Genomic DNA, 21,543 nt, shown 5'->3' with positions numbered 1-21,543 from the left:
GTGAATTTATCTGACTCTGGACTGTATTTCTGTGGATAGTACTTATTTTTGATGAAACAATATTCACAGGTTCACGGTATAGATTGTTGTTAAGTTTTGTCTGTTTTTGATTGAAGTGACCCTTTAGAGGAAAACTATCAACTTCACATTTCATTTTCGTGAAATTGATGATGTGGACTTAAGTTTTAGACTTTAAATTCATGAGATGGTTTCAGTTTTAAATATAAAAGAGAAACAATGATGTCCATTTATATCCATCTAAAACACTTGGAGGTTAAATGTTCAGTTTTGAACAGTTTATCTTGTAGAAGCGTTTGATCCTGCTGCTCTGACTGTTCTCCTTGTTAATGTCATCATTGGTCTGGCTGTTAAAGTCAGGAAACGTCAGAGCTACTGGATCTCTTATTGATTGATTGTATATATTCTGCATTAGTGCGTCAGTATGATGAAGAACTACAGTGTCGCTTTAAAGTTTGAGGAAAGGATTGTAAATTGAGATCAAACGTATTGTCTCTTTCATTCAGCTCAATGAAGAACAGAATCCACAACAGCGTGACGTGAATTAACTGTTATCGTTTACTGTGATGTGCTTTCACACTTTAGCGGTGGTGCTTTGGTTCTTGTTGGCCATGAACTGTAAGTTCTCATGGGTTCTGCACCACAACACAAAATGGTCTTACGGTGCACAAACAAGAATAAGAGACCTGATGTTCATTTTCTGAAAGGAACTTCTGGTGCACATTTTTCATTGTGTCGGTTGGCAAACATTTCTGTCTTTTCATCTTCTTTTGAGTGACCGTTTGCTTTCTTCCTGTTGTCATACGGCTGACGTCTTCCCTTAAAAAGAAAGCTTTTACTTTCTCTTTGCATTCAGCAGGTAATCTGTTGCTTGCCTTCCTTTCCAAGTTTATGAGCCCTCCACTTGGTCTTAAAAGGAAGTATAAAACAAATACATTCATAATAGATTAATGATGAATACCAACACATGCTGGAAACACTATTCCAACACTTAACGGCCGCCCTGTTACTGTGTGTCTGCACAGTAACAGGGGGGACATTTCATGCTAAAGTTAGCCACTACTACTCATGAGATGAAAAACAAGCCAGCACTTTGTGACTAGAGGAATATTTTTAGTACATTTATTAACCTTATTTCAAAATGACCACAAATGATTGGTTTCCACTATGAATAAGCTTAACAAGGTGGATATGTTATGGTTTACGACATCATTCAAGCATTCTTAAAAAGGTTAATTAAAGAGTGATACTTACTCTGCTTCTTGTTGAGTATTTTTCCCGCCACAGATGTATGCTACTTCCTGAGTCACATGACTTGAGGAGATGTCAGGGGGAATGAGCAGGGGGACTTGCTTCATTTTAAGCATTAAAAGCGCATTAATAACAAAAATAACATGATAGTTTAGCCTACTAGTGCTAAAATTGGAATCATTATTTTTAATTTAATTAATCCTGCGTACATATCATTGTGTTCTATGGTAGAGGGGGTTTAACCTTGTCTTTGTCTCCAAACACCTTCACCTGGAATCGGTGTTTGTGTCCATGTGTCTTTTGAATTGCTTTCAATAACCATGGTAATCACCTTCCAATAACTTCCTGGCTAACATACATGGCAAAAGTGATTGTATCCTAGGGCAGACATCAGGGCACTATTAGTGCAAACTTGAACTAAATCCAATCACTAGCAGAAAAACTACGTCAGATTAGGGCTGAAGGCTCATGTTCCATGTGACTTCTGAGTAATAAAACAACAATTAAAGCTTTGTGGATGAAATTACTCATTTAATGTGTTCAAGAATCACAGCGAATAAGAGAATTGGAGGAATTATAGAAGCTTTCATTGGATTGATATGGGGGGGGACCTTTGCCCCGAACATGAGAACATGCTTTGCTGTCTGCTAGAACCTAATCATAGGTCAAAGTCTGCTCACTGGCTTGCAGGGCCAGTAGGAGCAGTGTGTTTGTGTCACTGTCTAAGCTCTTCTCACCCTGTTAACAACACCTTGCCTTGTGGGCTCCTGCTTGGATTGTCACCATGCTGCTTCGGACTGTAGTTCTGCTCTTCGTCTGTGTGTCCACGGGCATATGTGCCACTTTAGGCCACTACCTGATGAAGCAAGGGGAGGCACCTCTTGTGGACTCAGCTGCCGTTACTGATGGTGTTGTAGCACTTGTGGACTCAGTTGCCGTTACTGATGGTGTTGTAGCACTTGTGGACTCAGCTGCCGTTACTGATGGTGTTGTAGCAGCTGAAGAAGCTGCAGCTCCTGCAGATACCCAACTAAGCGATTCACCGGCAGTTGAGGAACCTGCATCCCCTTCCACTTTTGGTGACAATCTGTTGGATGAAATACTGACAGAGGATAACCCTTCAGATGAGGAACCTGCATCCCCTTCCATTTTTGGTGACAATCTGTTGGATGAAATACTGACAGAGGATAACCCTTCAGATGACAAACCAAAAGAGGATGTCCCAGTAGCAGATGGTGCAACAGCCGAAGAGCCAGAGCCAGAGCCAGAGCCAGAGCCAGAGCCAGAGCCAGAGCCAGACAGTGAAGGGCCCACTGGAGATCAACCTGCCATGGAAGCTCTTACTGGTGAAGCTGTCACCCAGGAGCAACCTTCTTCTACTGAGGCGGAGGAGGACCCTGACATCAGACCAGTCGAGACAAACCAGTTCCTAAACGAACCCTTGGCACACGAAGAAGATAGCAGCTGGAGCTTCAACTCAGTTAGAAATAGTTTCCAGAGTATGCACGGATACTTTGGGTCCTTGGTGGAGCTGGCAGGAGGACAGGATGGTGTGTGTCAGTACCGCTGCAGATATGGTAAGAACGAATCTCTTGAATTAATATACTGTTATTTTACTGAGAATCACAAGTCTTTTAGTGTCCTGGATGTGGGACTCAGAAATAGCAAGATAGTTTGAGTAGTTGTTAATCACAAGACCCCAAAAGATAATCAGTGCATCTGGTTCAAAGTATGTTTTTGTTGATTATTATGTGTCCGTTTTCTTTTTACGTGTCAAATCGATCCCTCTGCTGTCAGTTTATCAGCTTCTTATTTCCATCATGGTAGGTTGCTGATAACGAAAAACCTGAATACATTCTGGTTATCAGTCTGAGAGGTAGATGCACATGCAGTTACACAACCAACACAGATGTACTCAAACTGAAGTTACATGTTATCTGTGAAACAACACACACCCAAGAACAGAGATATGATGTAGATCTTTGACTAGGAGTACATGATGACGTTAGTTTGCTGATGGGCCTTCACCTCAGTTTTAATGGAACTGTTATTTCTCTGTTTTTCTTAGGAGAACTTCCTCAACCTCGTCCCGGCTACCAGCTCCCAGAGCCCAACGGCTGCAGCTCCTCTCTGGTGGGATTCCAGGTGAATGCAGTTGTATGTGGCTTGTTCATAACACCAACAGTCCAGAACCACATCATTAAGCCCATATAATGGAGCTGAACACAACCATAATGTCTGGAAATGCTATAAGTGCTGTATTAGTAAACTGCACTGACACAATACAGTTCTTTCTTTTAACAGCTTGACCTGGGGATCCCTGCTATGACAACGTGCTGTAACCAGCTCGACGTGTGCTATGACACTTGCGGCACAAGCAAGGACGACTGTGACTCAGAGTTTCGCTTGTGTCTGCATGGCATCTGCTCCGACCTGAAGAAGAGTCTGGGCTTTGTGTCGAAGGTGCAAGGTGAGATATTTGCAGATATCTATCGATATATAGGGTGGAACCAGGAGCATCTCACATACATTGTGAGTTATCAAAAAATAATAATAAACTCTGCCTCATTCCTCTCTCTAATTTCTCCGTCTTTTCTTCTTAGCCTGTGAGTCAATGGCAGACGCTCTCCACAGCACAGTGGGGACTCTTGGTTGCAGGCCTTACATGAACAGCCAGAGGGCAGCGTGTGTCTGCGAGGGAGAGGAGAGGGATGAACTGTGACACAGAACACTCTGGACAAATTCCCTGGATGTTTTTGCAGAGAAATAACTGAGTCTTGGGCATTTCTACAGATTACGCTGTATATTTATAGGCTTTTGTCAAAGAGGATGTACTTAACAAGAGCCCACTCAAGACTCCCAGCCTGGGAGTTACAAAAAATAAAATAAAAAAAAGAAGATATAAATGGAGAATGCAAATGAACAGTTTCTCAGGTTTTATTCAGAGGCAGTACTGATATATACTAAGTATCTGAATATGACTTTCAAAATGTTAATTAACTGTTAATGCATGTTATACTCTTCATACTCCATTTCATTTTAGGCCATTTGTAGGCCTCTATAACTCCATTGCCTTAAATGACTTTGATGACTCCAAATGTAGTGCCTGATGGGAAGGATATTGTAGTTGGATTAATTTCCTCTAGATAGAATGACGTAATTTAATTACTAAGGTACACATGGTTTGTTGTGTGCAGCTATTTGTCAAGATAGTATGCTCAGTGTTCAGTCAGTGTCATGTAAATGTGATGACTATTACAGCTACAATGTTAATATTTGAAGTCAGTTATTTGCCAGTAATTTGATATTTGTTTTATGAATGAATACATGACTAATTGCAGTTTAACTGACGTGATTAATTCTAAATGAATTGTCAATGATGAATCGTTGGCATCATTTCCAGGCCCGCCCCAGCGCTATCGCTTTTCCACCATATTGGGATGTGTGACGTGATCCCCCCCAGCCATCGATTAGACTGAGTAAATTAGTCGGAATACGTCTGTGGGTGTTCCACATGTATTTTTCAAGTCAGTGATGGTGTGAAATATAAACCACTTCTATAAATCCACTTAGTTTTTTCAGCTGTAATCAACCCTGAGAAATGCCTGAAAGTGTGACCTAGAAAAAAACATCCTTCACGCCGAAGTTGTTCCAAATGAACTGTGGCCCCTCCGAATGATTTCTAATAGAAATGTCATTCGCTTTAATGTCAGCAAAGTCGCAAAGACACACACACACACACACATTGATGTATTAATTAACCAGAATTCAACTGATTTACATCACTGTGACTGACACTGGAACTTACATAGGAGTAAAGAAGAGTGTATATACTGTACATCTGCATGTATATGTGTATATGAAAATACCAAATAAACTGAAATGGTCTACATCTCCTAATTTAGCTGCTGCTGTTGCCCTGCTCTCATGATGCTTTTTTACGCACGTTAGAGTAAATTAACGTTCCGGCTCAGGCAAGATGAAGATGGGGCCTCCACTCAGTGTGTGCTGCTCCTGAGGTTCACCGGTCCGAAGCTCTCGACGGACACGTCCTCGACAACGCTTAGCGCAGTGGGAGTCTCCCGCCCTGCACACTAACACCTGGCAGTGGAGGAACACTTGCTGTAAAGGGAGGAGACAAGCTTGTTTTGAGTAGATAGAGAAGAAGACAATGCAAGGACACTGCTACTTCAGACAGTGTAGGCATACAGTCCTTACAGTATAGTGCTACACAGACATGAGCCCACACACTCTTGCCAGCTGTCTCCCAGCATGATTTTTTGACTCACTCGGTTGTCCTTGCCAATGAACTTGAAGACAGGGACCTGGTAGTGCTTTGAGAGCTGGTCCTTTGAGGAGTACTGTGTCACCGTTTCATCAGAGATACACCTGGAAAATAAGTCAAAGAGGAAAATGGAGTCATACATGCGGTTGATATCTGAACACAATCTTAAGTGCTCCATGTTTCTCTAACAAGCCACTTCATCAAGGTTAGCAGCCCTGAGGCCCTGGAACACTGTTGTATTTTTTAAAAGGATTCATGAAAATAGATTAGAGCCCTGCTCTGTTGATTCGGGGAAGAAATGGCTTGTGTACATTTTTTTACTCAAAATATTCTTGTTTTCTTTCCATGTGAGTATGAGGCCAGTGGCACTATCAACTTGACATTTCAGTGAAGGAGTGGGGATGCTTGAGCTTTGTGGTCACGAAGCCGTTAGGTCTGATCATGTTGACGTTTATTATAAGGACCATTAAAGCTGCAGGACTAAAAGCATTTCTCGTATTAATGAGACAATGTTTTCATGTAATGTAGTGCTGTCTTCTGGTTTAAGGCATTAGCAATAAGTCTGCTGTGTCACGCAGCACAAGATGTGGCATTTAAACTTCCACACTATTCACCCGTCTTTGATGAGATAATACTTGAGGGCCTCGTCAGCTTTGGGCCCCGGTGTGGCGAAGCAGCTCTCTACCAGTGCAGAGAGGCCCTCCACCCTCTCCTTTGGCTCCACCCCGAAGAACAGGGAGTCGTGCAGGCGGAGCTGGGGCGGAGTGCGGTAGGGCTCCGAGAACTCGGCGCTCTTGAAGAGCTCCAGGGAGAAGGGGAAGACTCCCTCACTGTGGCCTGCCAGCTGAAGGGCTGAGCTGCGCTGACTTGCCTGGTATCCGTCCGACACTTGGTATTCCCTGGGGAACTCACAGGTGACCGGCAGCACTAACTTGCTGGTGCGGACGATCAAGTCGCTGCTGCTGCCTGGGCTGCTCCGAGGGAGGCCTGTCACCAGGTTGGTCACCACAATCTTGTCATCCGTCACCTGGGGGGGCAACATTCAGTTTACGGCAACCTCACACAACCCACGATTAAGGCACAGCTCTTTAATAATGATATAAGATAATCAAAACATTTCCTCTAGCCCAAACCGTAGAGACTAAACCCTGAGCACATTCACTCTAAAACGTTTCCACCCAACGCTTCTGACCTCCACCACTGTGCCGCAGGTCTTGAGGCTGAAGCTGAGGTTGATGTGTGTGCCATTGGAGACACCCCGACAAGACGAGTTGGACAGAGAGAGCTCCAGTCCTCCTACGAGGTCCTTAGGAACTGACACAACAATAGAGCTGGAATCACACTGGACTGGCACTGCAGGAAACGCAGACAAAGATATGACATATTATTCCGGTCCCATAAAATGGCACAAATCGTGAAACAGTGCATGGATTCAACGACAGAGATAAAAACATAGCACATAATCTCTTTGTTGGCTAAATACATAATGAAAGCTAGATTATTGGTAAAAAACATGAATTAATAATGATAATAATCAATGGTTGCAGCCCTAAATTTGCATAATCTCAGAGTTTTTGATTTGATTGGATTTATCATGTGATTTGAAGATGTCACCTTGGACTTACACTGGGATGTTTCACAATTTCAAAAATAATTTAGTCAGTTAATCAAAAAAAAAAAAGATCTACTGAAAATAAACTTTAGCTCTCCTTTGCTATCAAAAATGACATTGAGGAAATGGTCCGCAAGCAACATATCTTTTTGCCCCCATTGTCTCATTTCTCAAACAAAAGGTCGTTTGATTATTATCCACTGCTGACATAGTTAAGGATCCTCCCCGACACATAAATAATCCCGCACTGAAAGGTTGGGAATTCCGTTATGGCCAGAGAAAATGCATTTTGGTCAAACCTCTATTATCAAGAACATCTTTTCAGATAAATGCAATCATGCATTTCTGTCAGCTTGCCTTGCAGTCTCATTGATTATCTGACTCCAATATCTGCCTTTCTCAATCACACATACACACACACACACACACACACACACACACAGATACACACCCTGGCATGTGCGTTTATCCTCTCCCAGCTCCAGCCCTCTGGGACAGTGGCACTGATAGGAGTCCAGCAGCGAGGAGCAGTCATGGCTACAGCCTCCATTGTTAACATGACAGCCTGCTATCTCTGCATGAGGCCACACAGAGAAAATAAAAAGATGAAGAGAGCACCGTGTGGTTCCCAGGGTTAACTATCTCTGTACAACGTTGACTGCTGTGTCACATGAACATCACAACATGGACGTACCTCTGCAGTTGCGTCCATCGTCGTCCAGCACACGACCCAACCCGCACTCACAGCGCCTGGAGCCTTTGGTGTTCACACACACCTCTGCACAGCCACCGTTGCCCTTTCCACATTCGTTCACATCTGAACACAGGAGGCACACCACAGCTGGGTCAGATATTATTATCATATGAGCCCTGGTTTAATCGACTGAGAACCAGATGGGTGGAGTTCATCACCTTGAAGCTAATCACTTAAATGTTCTTGGGAGGAAGATGATGAATGGACTTTAAAGGACTTTAAAACTGCGTTGATAACACTGAGAGGAGTGGTGAAGTGAAATAAAAGGAGGGACTAAAGTGAGAGTGCAAGGGAGTGAGGAAAGAGAGTGAGCGAAGATTGAGAAACAAAGAAGTCATTTCTGAGACAGCGGAGGGCAGATTTGGTTGATGGGTGAATAATGAGATAATGGAAGTTTTCAGGCTAGGTTCCCAAGCTTGTCACGCATCATTAGGTGTAGAATCCAGTATACAACGCACACACGCACGCAGGCACGCACACACATATACACACACACGGGAATGCCTCATATCGTGAATATCATGTGCATGTAAATAGGAATAGCCAAGAAACAGCCTCTCCATATTTATGAATGTGTTTGTCAAAACAATGGGTGAAGATACTGTAAAGCCAGGCGGATTGATTTCTCTTGTTATCGTCTTTCAGAAGCCATTTCCAGCCTATCTGTCTTCCACTTCTGTTACACAACTTATCTGTCCTCTCTCTGTCCGTCTCACCCAGGCATGTTTGTCTGTCTGGTCCCAGGACAGTTCCAGGTGCACAGCGACAGTCAGACTCGGGACATCTGGGACCTGCGCAGTTCACCTCATCACAGATATCATAGAAATCTACGTAACACACACACACACAAAAACATAATAACAACAACAATAGATGAGAAAAGGAAAGTAAAAAATTGACTTTTTACATAATCACACACGAACACTCACGGCCACAGTACACATGGAAGCAGACTGGGGGTCTGGGCAGGCGATAGACAAAATATCCTCCTGTACAGGCCTTCACATCGATATTGGCGTTCCACTGGCAGCAGTTGTCATTGAAGCTGGCACACACAGGCAGCGTGACGATGCCTTCGCGGGGTTGAGGGTGGCTGCCGTTGAGCCAGATGGGAGCATGCGTGCCACAGTGGTCCTCAGAGACGCAGAAGGTGGGCATGGCATCCCCGGCCATGCCCGTGAAGCGGTACCATTCTCCAGACATGTGGCTGTCACAAAGGGGCACGCCGGATGACTGGTTGACGTGGTAGTCTGTGTTCCTCCAAGGTTCATTCAGGCTGATGTATGCAGCGCATGGGTCCAGGGCTGAGACGAACAAGATTTGGTTACACGTGCTTTGAAAAAAAGTAGCAACATGAAGTAAATATGTGCTTTAAGATAAGCAGGGTGAGCTTGAGAGGTTGGTTGGACAATGTATGGAGTCTGAAAGGTGGAAATAACTACTCAAGTAAGTACTAAGAACTAAAATAAGCACATTACTTGTTGTTAAATTACCAAACAGTATATGGAGTTGTTCAAAAGAGTGCTTATATGTTAGCTATAGTAATATCTGGTAATATACCTGTATATATATATATATGTACACTGTGGTAAACTAAATATATACTACTGTTTTGACTTTTGATACTGTAGCTATATTACTATTCTATAAGAATATTGTATACTGTGGTATTGATACTTTTGCTGATGGCTTTAAATACGTCTCCCGTCACTGCTAAAAGAACCAGTTCCCCCAAATTATGAAAAGAAAACACATCAGCTCCCTTTATTCTAGATTTCTGAACTAAACTTCTATTTAATGGAGATGAAATTAATTTTGTTTCTGGCGCTTACAAGAGTTAAAAAAAAAAATAGACATTGAAAACAGGGGCGCCCCTTTAAACATGGGTTTAAGTTGCTAACAACAACACCTTTGATGCAAGTCCTCCATATCTCTCTCCCCTCTTTCCCTCTAGGGTCAACTCTCTACGAAAGGCACACAATGCTGCCATATAGCTTTCAGTAGGAAGGCATTCCAATTCAAAACAGAAATCTCAGAAATCCAAACTACCTGCATGTCTAGATGTGAGATGATCTTTTTTTTCTAGTTTTGGTGAAGTGATCCTTTAAAAGAGTTCGATTTTCTGCTCAGTCCAGTGAAAACCAGTACAACCCATGTTTTGTACATCTAAACTGGTCACTTGAGCAAAGTTGTTGCAATGAAGCACACCTTTGGACCTTCATGATAAACTTTAACAGAGTATGTTCTAATTGAACTAAAAGCCAATAAACCACATACAAAAAAACTCTTTATCTATTCCTGTCAGTGGTGACTCTTTTCACTACTGCAAGCATTGCAGAATCAGGAGAACAACTGAATGAGCAGAGTAAACAAAGTGCAGCAAAAGCAATCAATAGTCTCTCGCTCTCTTCATGCCCCCTCAACAGTGTAATTAGGAGGCAGACATAAAACAAAAGGAATAGAAGAAGTGAGCGTTGATGGGAGCAGGTAAAGTGGGCAATGGTGAGAGTAAGTGTTATTCACTGAGAATCAGTGGGGATGAAGAGACAGCGGGAGGCTGATAAGCCCGGCAGTAAAGCATCTTCAGTGCTAGGCCAGGAAACGTGACAGCTGACGAACCGTTCATAACACTTTACTGGAGCAGTGACCTCCACTAAAGCCGGACTCCAGGCTTTCCATCAAGTTGGATTGCGCTGCATAAAAAAATCGGTGTTTACACTTTCCCGTACCTTGTGCGAAAAGTGCTTTTGACATCTAATGGAGGCCACGGTTGACCAGAAGTTCACAGTAACTGTTCCTTTCCTCATATCCGCTTTCACAAGTAAACACCAAAACACACAAATACATATTCCAAATCATGTTGAGGAAAAATAAACTGACTGACATCTTAGATCCTGAAAACTGTCAAGAAATATTCGAGCGAGATGGGACTCATTTTGTGACCATAAATGACATCACACACACACACACACACACACACACACACACACACACACACACACACACACACACACACACACACACACACACACACACACACACACACACACACACACACACACACACACACACACACACACATCCTTTTCACCCTTCATCCTCTAATGGACAGTCCATCTTGTCACTCCCTGCTGCTCCAATAAAAGCAGAAGGATCAATCCACGGCCTGGGCCCACTGACAGCATAAACGACCAGTTTTGGAGACGTACGACTGACCAACATTGTTCAAGCTCGAGCAGCACAGAAGGGGCAGAGGACATAGCTGACTCATGCGGGTGAATGCTAATGCAGACATTAAATCTTCCAGATGGGGCGAGAATAACTTACTCTGGCTATTAAAGGATTGTGGAGCCAAGCCTGACCCGAGTCAGACTCCAGCCTCTTATTTGCACAGATGAAGATGAAGAGTCAGAGTATACAGTGTCCAACCTAATTGTTCTTCATAATGAATGTGTTTTTGTTAAAGGTCAAAGCTGTTTGAAATAAATCGTGTGAAAAGATCAAAACCAACCATGAAGTGATTGAACACCTGTACACCCTCAGCGCCGTAGTCACCGAGTATCGTCCAAAAGCCATTAAAACACATTAATGAGCCACACAGCTGCATTGGACAACATCTGTGTTCATTCAAAATTCCATGTTCACCAACCTGCTGCTGACAAATACTCGTTTGATCACCAAATGCGTGTGAATCCGCTGCTGAAAATAGTCCATGCGGAATGCGTTATTCATCTAAATTTTGAAACATTTGCTGAAAGCTTTAATGTTCAGCTGCTGTAGGAATTTATTAAGCTTAAATAGATTAAATATATTTGTGACCTTTTTATAGACCAACATCTTCAGTGGAAATAAATAGGCTTGGGGCTGATTGTGGGGCCGTTGAGGGAAGTCTAAAAGTACTGGATTCATTGTTTGTTCTGGTCTTTTCAAAGGGATTTGTGGACAATAGCAAATATATAGAACAATGTCAACGTTTCTTTAATCTGAAGTAAAGACCACTGCAACTGCTGTTATTGCTGTATAATTCAAAATATAATCTTAATAAAGGAAATACCTGCTTTTTTGAAAGTGAAAACATAACAAATGTTGTACTCACCTACACCTGAAACTGCAACACCCTCCAGCAGCAGACTTGTAACCACCCAAAAGATCATGATACGTTTTCTCTGTGTTGGCTAAATGACAGTCTGAGCTCAGGCCTGAGTTGTGCATGTGTGTGTCTCTTCTCGTTCAGCCTGTCTTTAACAGGCGCCTCTTATCTGCATGTGTCATTTTGTCGTGTCTGTCTGTCTCACCTTGACCCCTTGCTCCCCACATCCAGTGACAGGATCATCCTCCCATTGTTTCAGACGGAGCGGTCTACACACTCTCCTCCCTCAATCCTCGCACACATGACCTTAAACTACACCAAACATAATATATTTATTTTTCTTGCCGTCATGCTGTGAAAAAGTGCGATTGCGGCCTTTTTACATGTCTTAATGCATGTTCTGCTGATTCCTTCTTGATTTAAAGGGCGTGGAACACTGAGCAATGATCTAATCTGCAGCAGCATTAAACCAATCGGATTAATCTGCGTAGTGTCGTGCTGACGCAACTTTCACTTCGAGGCAACGCTGAGGAATTAGGCCTCAGTGTCTGACAGTAGAGTGAATACGTTCTCATCTAGCTAATAACTTGGCCCCTGTTATTTGCCAGAAAATGTCTAAAGCTTGGCCCTTTTCATTTAGAAAGCACCCAAACTAACCTGATGTTTGCACTTTCGGTTTCTCATAATGTAATTAAACCTAGAGAGACATTAATCCACCAGGCTGTTGGAAGAAATGAGGTGGAACATGCCATTCTTCTTCTGTGATTACTCCTGGAAACAAGACACCGTTAACTTTCCAATTATTTCGACAGTGTTTAGGTTTGTTTTAGTGCTTTCACGGCACTGAAAGGTGCTGCAGTATTGGGTTAAAAGTTGTAGTTTTTTTCAGCCATGCTAGATGCATATGGATGGCAAATCAATATGAAGGTCGAAGACGGATTGGACTGTACAGAAATATCTTAAACACTGGATGGATTTTGTCCACATTTTGCATAAATGTCATGGTTTCCGAGGGGTTTAAGCCTCGTAACTTTGGCGTTCCCTGTACTTTTCCTCTTGCGCCACCTGGGGTTTGACCTTTTGGGCTTTTTTCATTGAAAGGTGAAAAGTTTATCATGATATTAGGTAGACATTCATACAGCCCGTAGGATGAATTTCACCACCTTGGTGATCCCCTGACTTTTCATTGAGTATCATCAGGTTAAAATCTGTCCTATTTTTTGGTTTATAACAAATACCTGCAAAACAAATGACCCAGCTGTACTTTATGTTTAGTGCTGCTGGCATAGGACACTCGTACATACCTGAGAAAAAGGATTTCTCCCTGTTCAATGATCACACTTTTCTTTTGCCATTGCCTTTTTTTTTTTTAAATAAACTTTTAGATTTCCTAACCATGCTTCATGTACCTATTGTATACAAACAGTTCCCCTCAGGTCTATCTCATAGGATGTCCTGTACAGGAAGAGCTGGAGGCCAAGGAGAGCAGGAGGAGGTGGTCCGACCTTGAAATGCTGCTTTTTGTAAATTTCTGTAGTATGTCCATTAATCTCTTCACTTCCAGTGAGAACAACAGGAGCTTCAACTGGACCACTGGCTCCAAAACCTGGATAAGGATTTTATTGATAATTGAATTACATTTCTCTTTTATACATATTTCATAAATGATACAGGATTTTACATTTTTCTTTTTCGCCAACATTACAGCATCATGTGAACAGAAGAAAAACAGACAAGAAAAACTAAATAAAAAAAAAAAAAAGAGGTCAGATTGGAGTACAAGATCATTTTCAATCCTATATTCTGCGTCACTCTTTAGGCATTTTAAACATCTTATTGTAAGTGCACACAAACAAGATATTCAAAACATAACACACATTCAAAAAAATAGAATAATAATGTCGCTTTGGAGAAAAAAGGCTGAGAGTGGATGAAAATGCCAGGAGAGAGGGGCGAGAATTGGAGGTGTTCCCCGATAAGCTAACAGAGCGCGCCTGACACTTTTCCTTTGGACTCAGATCCAGGACGTTAGTAACTGAGGTCAAGAGAAATACTCCCTTATAAGTGCACCGAGGATGGAGTTTTTTTTTTGTTGCATTATTGGGGAGTAAAAATGCACGCCGACGGAGGGGTTTATGGGAGTAAGAAGGTGAAGATGGGAGTGGGGTTTGATGGGGGGGGGGGGGGGGGGGGGGGGGGTTGAGCAGTTGGTTGGCTGGGATTTAAGTCAGATTTGGCAGGGCAGATTCTACAGACGCAGCCCTGTCCACTGCCCTTTATAACTAGCAATCTCTACAAACAACGTTCTTAAATTATCTTTGCAGTTTTTTTTTTTTTTTTGATAAATCATCTTTTGTTATTTTCACATAATTTCCCATGTAGACATACATTCATGCAACACCCTCTTTATAATAAAGTTTCCCTATATTTGATATATTTCATTTTTAAAAAGTAAACAAGAAAAAAAAAAAGGACAAAAACAAAGGCAATAAACGGTGGATGGCGTGATAAAAAGGAGGAGGTGATGATGGAGAGAAGTGTTGTGTAGAAACAGCCGAGGGGAGGATCTCTCACCTGCCACAGTACATCTCCAAGGAAACACCATCGCCACGTCGTGTGTGTGTGTGTGTGTGTGTGTGTGTGTGTGTTCAGGAAAAACGCGTGACTGTTATGAAGTGGAGTGAGGGCGGAATTGATTTCTACCACTATTGACAGTCAGTAAATGAAGGAAAAGGATTCATGAATACAGCGATCTGAACTTTGTCCCCAGTGTACTCACTTGCCAACACATGGATTCGACAATCACACATGTTCACAGACACACAGCGAGATTAATTCTCACTTCCAAACATTCAATTTGAACCCTTCTCAATACGAAGGGTGTCATTCCAAATAGGAGATTAAACTTTCTCAATGATCTCATCATTGCCGTTTACCAATTTGCTACAGAATTGATACTTTTTAAATCATTAATCAATCAAAAGGCACAATTTCCCTTGGAAACATACACACACACACACAAGCACACTGACACACAGTAAAAGATTAGACCAAATCCTGCCTTGAGATCCGCATGGCTAACGGTTGATTTGACCTAAAAGCATGCACTGTCATGGAAAATCTGCAGTTAAACACATCGATCTCTTCAGTGGGATTCCGTCAACTTTCCACACGAGACACACAAGCAGGATCTTGAACTAGAGTCTGTGTTCAGGGGCGTCGTGTGATTGTGCAGAGGTGATCTACAGCAGTAGCAGTTCAAAGTGAAAACAACTTACTTTCAGAGATTTTTTTTTCTTTTTCTTTTGGAGACATAAATGAGGCCGGAGAGAGGGGCTCCAGTCCTAAACCTGAACAGAGGACTAAGTAAAGCTGACAAATGTTCTTTCAGTGACCATCCCCCCCAAAAAATGGAAAACATATGGCTTCTACATTTAACGTATCAAGGGGATAAGACGTCAGCTAGATGTGACAAAGAAAAGTGTCCAGTCAAGTACAAAATTGCAATAATGCTCCTACACATTCACAAATTTCTACTAAGGGCATACCACAGCATGCAGTCTACCCTGCCTTGCCATCGAGGGAGCAGGGGGGGGGCATTACAGCAACAGTGGGAGGAGAAAACTCAAAAAAAGATGGAGTCTTCTGTGATTTTGTCTGTAAGCTTCGTGAGGGAGAATCGCAAAAAGAAATTGTTGAAATGCAACATTGCATGCTGTTAAGATCATGGCCAGGTCACTGAAAATATGAACTTGAAATCTCCAAGAACAATACTTTTCATTGGACAAAGAGGACATTGCAGGCAATTTGCTCAAACGCTGCTCCTGTTGCATTTACTCTTCTTTAAAGCCGCTCAGTTCATCCGATATAGTAAACGACAACACGGCTGTGGGTTTGTCCAAGACCATGGTCACTGCACATTTTAAACCCTCCATTATGTTAAGCATTTCCGCAGCAATCGTCGTATTCATGAGGTGATCACAGAGGTCGAAGGTGGCATTATGCTGCATTGTTCAAAATTAATTCCAATCAAAGCCATTTTCACCCTGAATTGGCTTCAACATTGTTTCCCCCCTTTAGTGACCATGCACAGGAGCCTTACGTCCTACCTGGACGTGGTTACTGTGAAATACATTGTGTGTTTGACAAAATATGTAATAGTTAGTTCAAGGTATTAATGCATACGTTGTAATGCTCTTTGCGTGTGCGCACGTTGGACTGTTTGCGGGGGTCCTCCATGGCAGAGATCTTCAGAGGATGTTAATTGATGAAAGGATGTTTGTAAGAGAGCTCCTCCCCCCACTGAAAAAAACTAGCCTCTGGTCATCTGTTTATTTGATTGTATACATATATATATATATTTATATTCTTCTCATAACAAATATACTATGGCTTTCAAAATAAAAAGTGCCAAAATATTTTTTTTTTGGAATAAAAGAACACACAGTGATGTTGTTGTCGGTAGTACTCTCATACTTGCGCAGACCGGGCCGCTACAGGACGTCAACAGGAAGAGGAAGCGAGGCGTCGTCATGCCTCTATCCTGCGAGTCGAGACAGGCTCCTGACAAAGGTCACCCTGGGAGGGACATGTGTCCGTCACCTGGTGAAGGCGTGGCCCAGGGAGGGAGAGGCAGCAGGGTTCAGCCACAGGTAGACGAAAGTCCCCCTGATGGTGCGACTGCAGTCAGGACTTTCTTGTAAACTTTGGGATAGAGACTCTTTCTGGAGCCTGTCCCAACCAAAAGTAGGTGTGTGTGTGTTGACAGTTTTACTGCTAGAGGAAGCAGGACTACACTGCCGTGTCGACCTGCAGGCCAGAGAGGCCGGGGTCGGTGTCCCAGCATACCCTGAAAGTCCCACACACACACACACGCACACACACACACACACTAACAAACAGTGACTGTCCCTCTGCATGTCCTCTGCTCTGGAGTGTCTAGAGGTGTGATGATTCCTGTTTTTCCCCCTGAAGTTCCCTGCAGGCTGTCCCTCCGGAGACTTGAGGCATATCCATAGTAGCCCAGCTTAATTCCGTCATCATCATTGTCCTTTTCATCATACTCACCATCCTTTCGGCTGTGAGAGTTTTTCAGTTCCCGGTACTCTCGCCATCTTTTAGCGGTTTTCAATTGCAATTCCAACTGGAGTTTTCAGTCAGGAAAGTAAAAAGAAAAAAGAAGAAAAAAAAAAGAAAAAAAGGAGAAAAAACTAACTCCCACAGTCGAGAAAGGGATGGGCTTATTGGGTGTGGGAGGAATGGGGGAGGGAAGAGTCTTAGGAAGGGGTTGGGGGTAAAAGGGGAGGGAAAAAGGTGTTGGATGGAAGCGGGAAAGGGGGGTTGCAGGAGTTGAGAGAGGAGGGAGTCACTCCTCCCATCAATCTTTACTGGCGGTGAGCTGCTGAACCGGGAGCTGGAGCTGGAGCGGGTCCCGAAGACGCTTCAGATCCAACTCCACCTGGAGAGGGAGGCAGGGTGGAGTTTAAAATAGGAGAAGAAAGTGTGCAGGGATCGGTATGAAAGTAGGTCTTTGTACGGCCGTTACACATCAACGTATTGAACTGTAAAATGTGACAATCCCCAGTGTGATTGCAGTGCTTATTTTACATCACAAAACATCCAGTTTTCACCAAGCGACTGTACCTCAGTGATATCATCCTTCAGCTTGTTGTACTTCTCAATGTCGAAGCGTGTCCTTTTCACCCCCTTGTGGAAGAACAGCAGATACTGTCTGTCTCTAGCGTCGGGGTAAACATACTCCTGCAGGTTGTAGAGAGACACAGACGGAGCACTTTGTTAAAAGGAGACATTTTTTGATCAGATATCGTCCGCATTCTGCTTTCTGTTCATTGGGTCAAATCTCACCAGCGAGACATTCAACATCAAAAGGACTCACGTCCTTGGAGCTAAAAGCTAGTGGTCATTTATGAATGCTGAACCCTGAGACTAGACAAAACATTTAAATAGCTAAGAAAATATTAGAATTGAATGCAGAGTGTAGCAAAGACAGGAGCGCTATTGGATTTCATTACTGTAATGCTTGAGTTTAATGTTATTGAAGAGGACAATTTCCCTCAAAGAATCAATGGTGTTTCACATTTTTTGGCACAAAAAAAAGCACTTAAAAAAAACACTGTGTTCCCACTAGAGGAGAGGTTATTAGTATGATTAATAACATCTCTTTTACTATCAATCAGCTAATCCTTTGGTATACATAATGTCCACCAATGCAAAAAGATAATCAATTTAAAATGTATACAAAAAGCAGAAGCAGCAAATCCTCGTATTTGAGAAGCTTGAGCCACAGAAAGTTTGCGCTCGCTTTAATAAATGACTTAAATGATTAATTGTCTCTCTCAAGTGTTGTTTTCAAACTTGACTTCAAACATTAATTCATGCATGTGTATTTGCATACTTGTTGTGTTTCGTTGCGTCTTACCTGGCGAGTGAGAACAAAGTAGGCGTACATGCCCATGGCCGTGCCATAAGTGATAAAGTATGTGACGGGCTCCATGATATCCCAGGAGTACTCCCACCAGGTGAGCCTGGCCAGGATGCCAAACTGGGTGGCCATGTACGCCATGCCGCCCCACAGCACCCAGGTGGTACGCCGCTCGGCCTTCTTATTCAGTTCCTCCTTCACCTACCCATCCGGAAGTCAAGAAGAACGCAAGCAGCCAGTTTAAATAGAACAAAAGAAGCAGATGTGTATTGAGAATGTAGCGAGGATGAAGGTCATTATCGATTTTATCATAGCGGCCGAGAGCCGCTACGATACGTTTTTTCAGACCCTTGAAAGCCCCGAACCCATAATTAAGACGGCTCAACTGATCAGACCATCTCTAATCAGTAATCCTTGATGGCTGAGAGGAGTCAAGGCCTGATGATACAATTAAAAAAAAATATCTGCAGATAAGAGGATTAAAAACTACAGCTCCCCTTGGCTGCCATTTTACTGTTCAATTATCTGTCAAACACTTTATTGGCTGGTTAAAAACCTCGCAATGATTTGTGGGTCTAGCTAAGAGCAGCAACGAACTATAACCAACCACCGAAATATCAGTAGAGTCAAAGGAAGTCAGACCTTCTCTAAGGGGCGGAGTTGAGAGTTGAGGTCCTCCAGTCGTCCAATCAGCTCACGTTCCTTGCCGAGTTGGTGCTCCTCTATGCGCAGGGTGGTGTAGAGCTGCTGCACCAGAAACTTGACGTCATTCAGCCTTTCTGCCTCCTCGTGGGGCAGCAGCTCTGAAGCACGCACAAATGCAAACACACACAACAAAAAGCAAAAGACAGGCTTTAACACCCTCCACTTGCTGTCAATAAAACCATTTCTTCATCTTATTGGTAGTGACCCCCAACTGTGAGGAAGTGACTCAGAGCAAACAGTACAGGCCCAGCCTTTCCTTTGCCAGCCCTCACCTCTCCTTGGTGGCTGCACGAGGTGTGTGGCGTCATTGATGACGAGATTGAAATCATCCAGCAGCAGAATGTCTATGCCTGTGGAGGAGGCGACCCTCGCTCCATCTGGAGAGAGAGAGAGAGAGAGAGAGAGAGAGAGAGAGAGAGAGAGAGAGAGAGAGAGAAATGTGAAGTGAGTGAGATGGAGCACTGATGGGCAGCCACTTCAAATATCCTTGGAGTCTCTTGCTAATCAGACTTGTTGATGTCTGATTATCATGAGAGCTAAAGCTGCTCTAGCACACCAAGAGTAAGATTTCAAGCACCAGTTGTTCCTGTATAATCAACCCTCTGTGCAGAGCAGCAGGTTTCAAATTGAATCACTTCATGATGCATGCAGTGATATTCAATTCTGATACAAAGCCACCGCTGCGGGGACACACAACAGCATCACAACACATGAAAGCTTGATAGCATGTATATGTATGACCTGCTTGGGTAAATGGATACAGTTGGGAGTGTGTGTGTGTGCACAGTACACTCTTGTGCTTGTTAACATACCCGTGGAGTAGATGGCTACCCGGTCGATGCCTCTGTCCTCCGCCTGGAGCTGTTGCAGGAAAACTCCCACACAGTCACTGAGCGGCTTGAGGGTGAACTGGCAGCGCTCTCGCCGGGACGGCAAACTGACTGAGATCACCGGCAGCCCGTTCTGATACACCACCGTCACCTCTGTGAGGGGGTTGCAGGCAAGAAAACGACAAATGTCACGCAAAGCAGAACATGTAAAGTGACACCCCAAGGTCTTAACTGAACCATGGAAATGAGCTTTCATGTGGATGCTACTTCTGAGTGAAGAACATTGAATAAAGATGCATCGGCAACAGTATATATATCGCTGATTTTGTTCAGCACTCGTTGGTCTAGGCATCGTCTGTGAATTACTCACTAAACTCACTTGACTAAAATAATAATGATGTCTTTAATTCCTGTAACTTGACCGTATAATCTGGATACCACAAACTAACTGAAACACTGCAGAGTCCAATACTCTGATGGCGCTAACTTTTGCACTACTTATTTAGATTGACGACACACATAGGAGTGTGGTTTGAGACCCAGCAGGGGGCAGTACAACGAAAGAGCTCCACCTACCAGAGGAGTTCAACAGCAAAGCTGCCAAAACGACGCAAATACAAACCCTTCATTATCTATCGGTTTGTCATCGAGCACTTGTGGAAACATTCTTGGCGCATCCACTTTGGATACCGAAATAGGATACTGGAATCACTGTGTTGAGCTTCATGACAATTTAAAGTTAGTGTACTCTTGTGTGACTGACGACATCTAATAGCATCTCGCTGCTGTAAACACTGCATACAGTAAGTGCAAAAAAGGAATAAACTCAAGAGCCATTTGTAAATCCTTCAGGAATTCTGACGCAACAGATGACTAAACCTTATTCATCAGTGTGTTCACACGTACAGGCTTATACATGTAGACGGCGGTTGACTGCAAAAATAAGCCCACTTCTGACTGTAAGATCAATACAGTATAATAGTGCTCAACCTTTCCTCACAGAATTGTTATGTCAATTTGTTGATGGCAACTATTGATATTTCTTATTCCCATAGAAAGGCTAATAGGATGATTGCGTGGTGGGGCTTGAGGTATACATTGCTAGTTCATAGTGTTTCAGTGTTTAGTGCTTGTTTCCGTCTGTACTTGCTGGTTTTAGGCACTACCATAAGAACTGTAGTTTGTGTCCCAAACAGCTGAGCCACTGCTCTGCTTGGTGGCGCTTTATTATCATTTTTGCAGACTAGTAATAGTCTGTAATCCAGCTCTATTGGTCCCGAAATCAGACTCTGGTTATAATGAGCCTGCACAGCTTACACCATTAGCATGCCGAGTGGCCCCTAATGACAGAGCCACGGATCAACACAGAGGGCTGAGAGCCCGCGGCGGTCCAAGGTGATCCAAGCTGCCTTGTTGTTGCTGCTGCTGCTGCTGCTGCACCAAACAACCTGTGCCTCCCGCTCGGGACCACTGCAGTGAATCAGCAGATCTCAGCTTGGGCTCGCACCCAGAAGAGAAAGATCGTCGGCCGGCACAGGCAGCACCGGCTGGGCTCC

The 21,543-nt window shown here is 43.3% G+C and overlaps 3 protein-coding genes across 5 annotated transcripts in view; 1 reads left to right on the top strand and 2 right to left on the bottom strand.

Moving 5' to 3' along the window:
- Nucleotides 1-2,020: 2,020 nt before the first annotated feature.
- pla2g12b (phospholipase A2, group XIIB) lies at nt 2,021-5,162 on the top strand. Of its 2 annotated transcripts, none has more exons than XM_079168540.1 (4): nt 2,021-2,846; nt 3,338-3,414; nt 3,574-3,739; nt 3,873-5,162. In XM_079168540.1, the coding sequence occupies exons 1-4, from the start codon at nt 2,054-2,056 to the stop codon at nt 3,989-3,991; spliced, it is 1,155 nt and encodes a 384-aa protein (XP_079024666.1). In that variant the 5' UTR covers nt 2,021-2,053; the 3' UTR covers nt 3,992-5,162. The 2 variants fall into 2 exon arrangements, with proteins under 2 accessions (XP_079024666.1, XP_079024665.1); XM_079168539.1 differs by having other exon boundaries at nt 3,338-3,426.
- A 64-nt stretch (nt 5,163-5,226) lies between these two features.
- oit3 (oncoprotein induced transcript 3) lies at nt 5,227-12,074 on the bottom strand (the record flags this gene model as incomplete). The annotated part of the gene is made up of 9 exons (XM_079169093.1): nt 5,227-5,391; nt 5,559-5,658; nt 6,169-6,581; nt 6,747-6,907; nt 7,618-7,740; nt 7,861-7,983; nt 8,637-8,747; nt 8,850-9,224; nt 12,017-12,074. The coding sequence occupies 9 exons, from the start codon at nt 12,072-12,074 to the stop codon at nt 5,227-5,229; spliced, it is 1,629 nt and encodes a 542-aa protein (XP_079025219.1).
- Nucleotides 12,075-13,601: 1,527 nt separating this feature from the next.
- Nucleotides 13,602-21,543, bottom strand: part of mcu (mitochondrial calcium uniporter) — a gene marked incomplete at its 5' end in the record, with an annotated part of 50,239 nt that continues 42,297 nt past the window's right edge. For both annotated transcript variants that reach the window (XM_079168974.1, XM_079168975.1), the window contains 6 exons: nt 13,602-17,468; nt 17,654-17,770; nt 18,450-18,653; nt 19,095-19,255; nt 19,430-19,534; nt 19,970-20,140. In XM_079168974.1, coding sequence (XP_079025100.1) covers nt 17,388-17,468; nt 17,654-17,770; nt 18,450-18,653; nt 19,095-19,255; nt 19,430-19,534; nt 19,970-20,140 — 839 coding nt within the window. In that variant the 3' untranslated portion in view covers nt 13,602-17,387. The remainder of the gene's footprint in view (nt 17,469-17,653; nt 17,771-18,449; nt 18,654-19,094; nt 19,256-19,429; nt 19,535-19,969; nt 20,141-21,543) is intronic.

Source organism: Pholis gunnellus (assembly GCF_910591455.1).
Source record: "Pholis gunnellus genome assembly, chromosome: 11".
NCBI classification, from domain to species: Eukaryota; Metazoa; Chordata; class Actinopteri; order Perciformes; family Pholidae; genus Pholis; species Pholis gunnellus.
The sequence above is the reverse complement of the archived record's forward strand: the minus strand, read 5'-3'. Positions and strand labels throughout refer to the sequence as shown.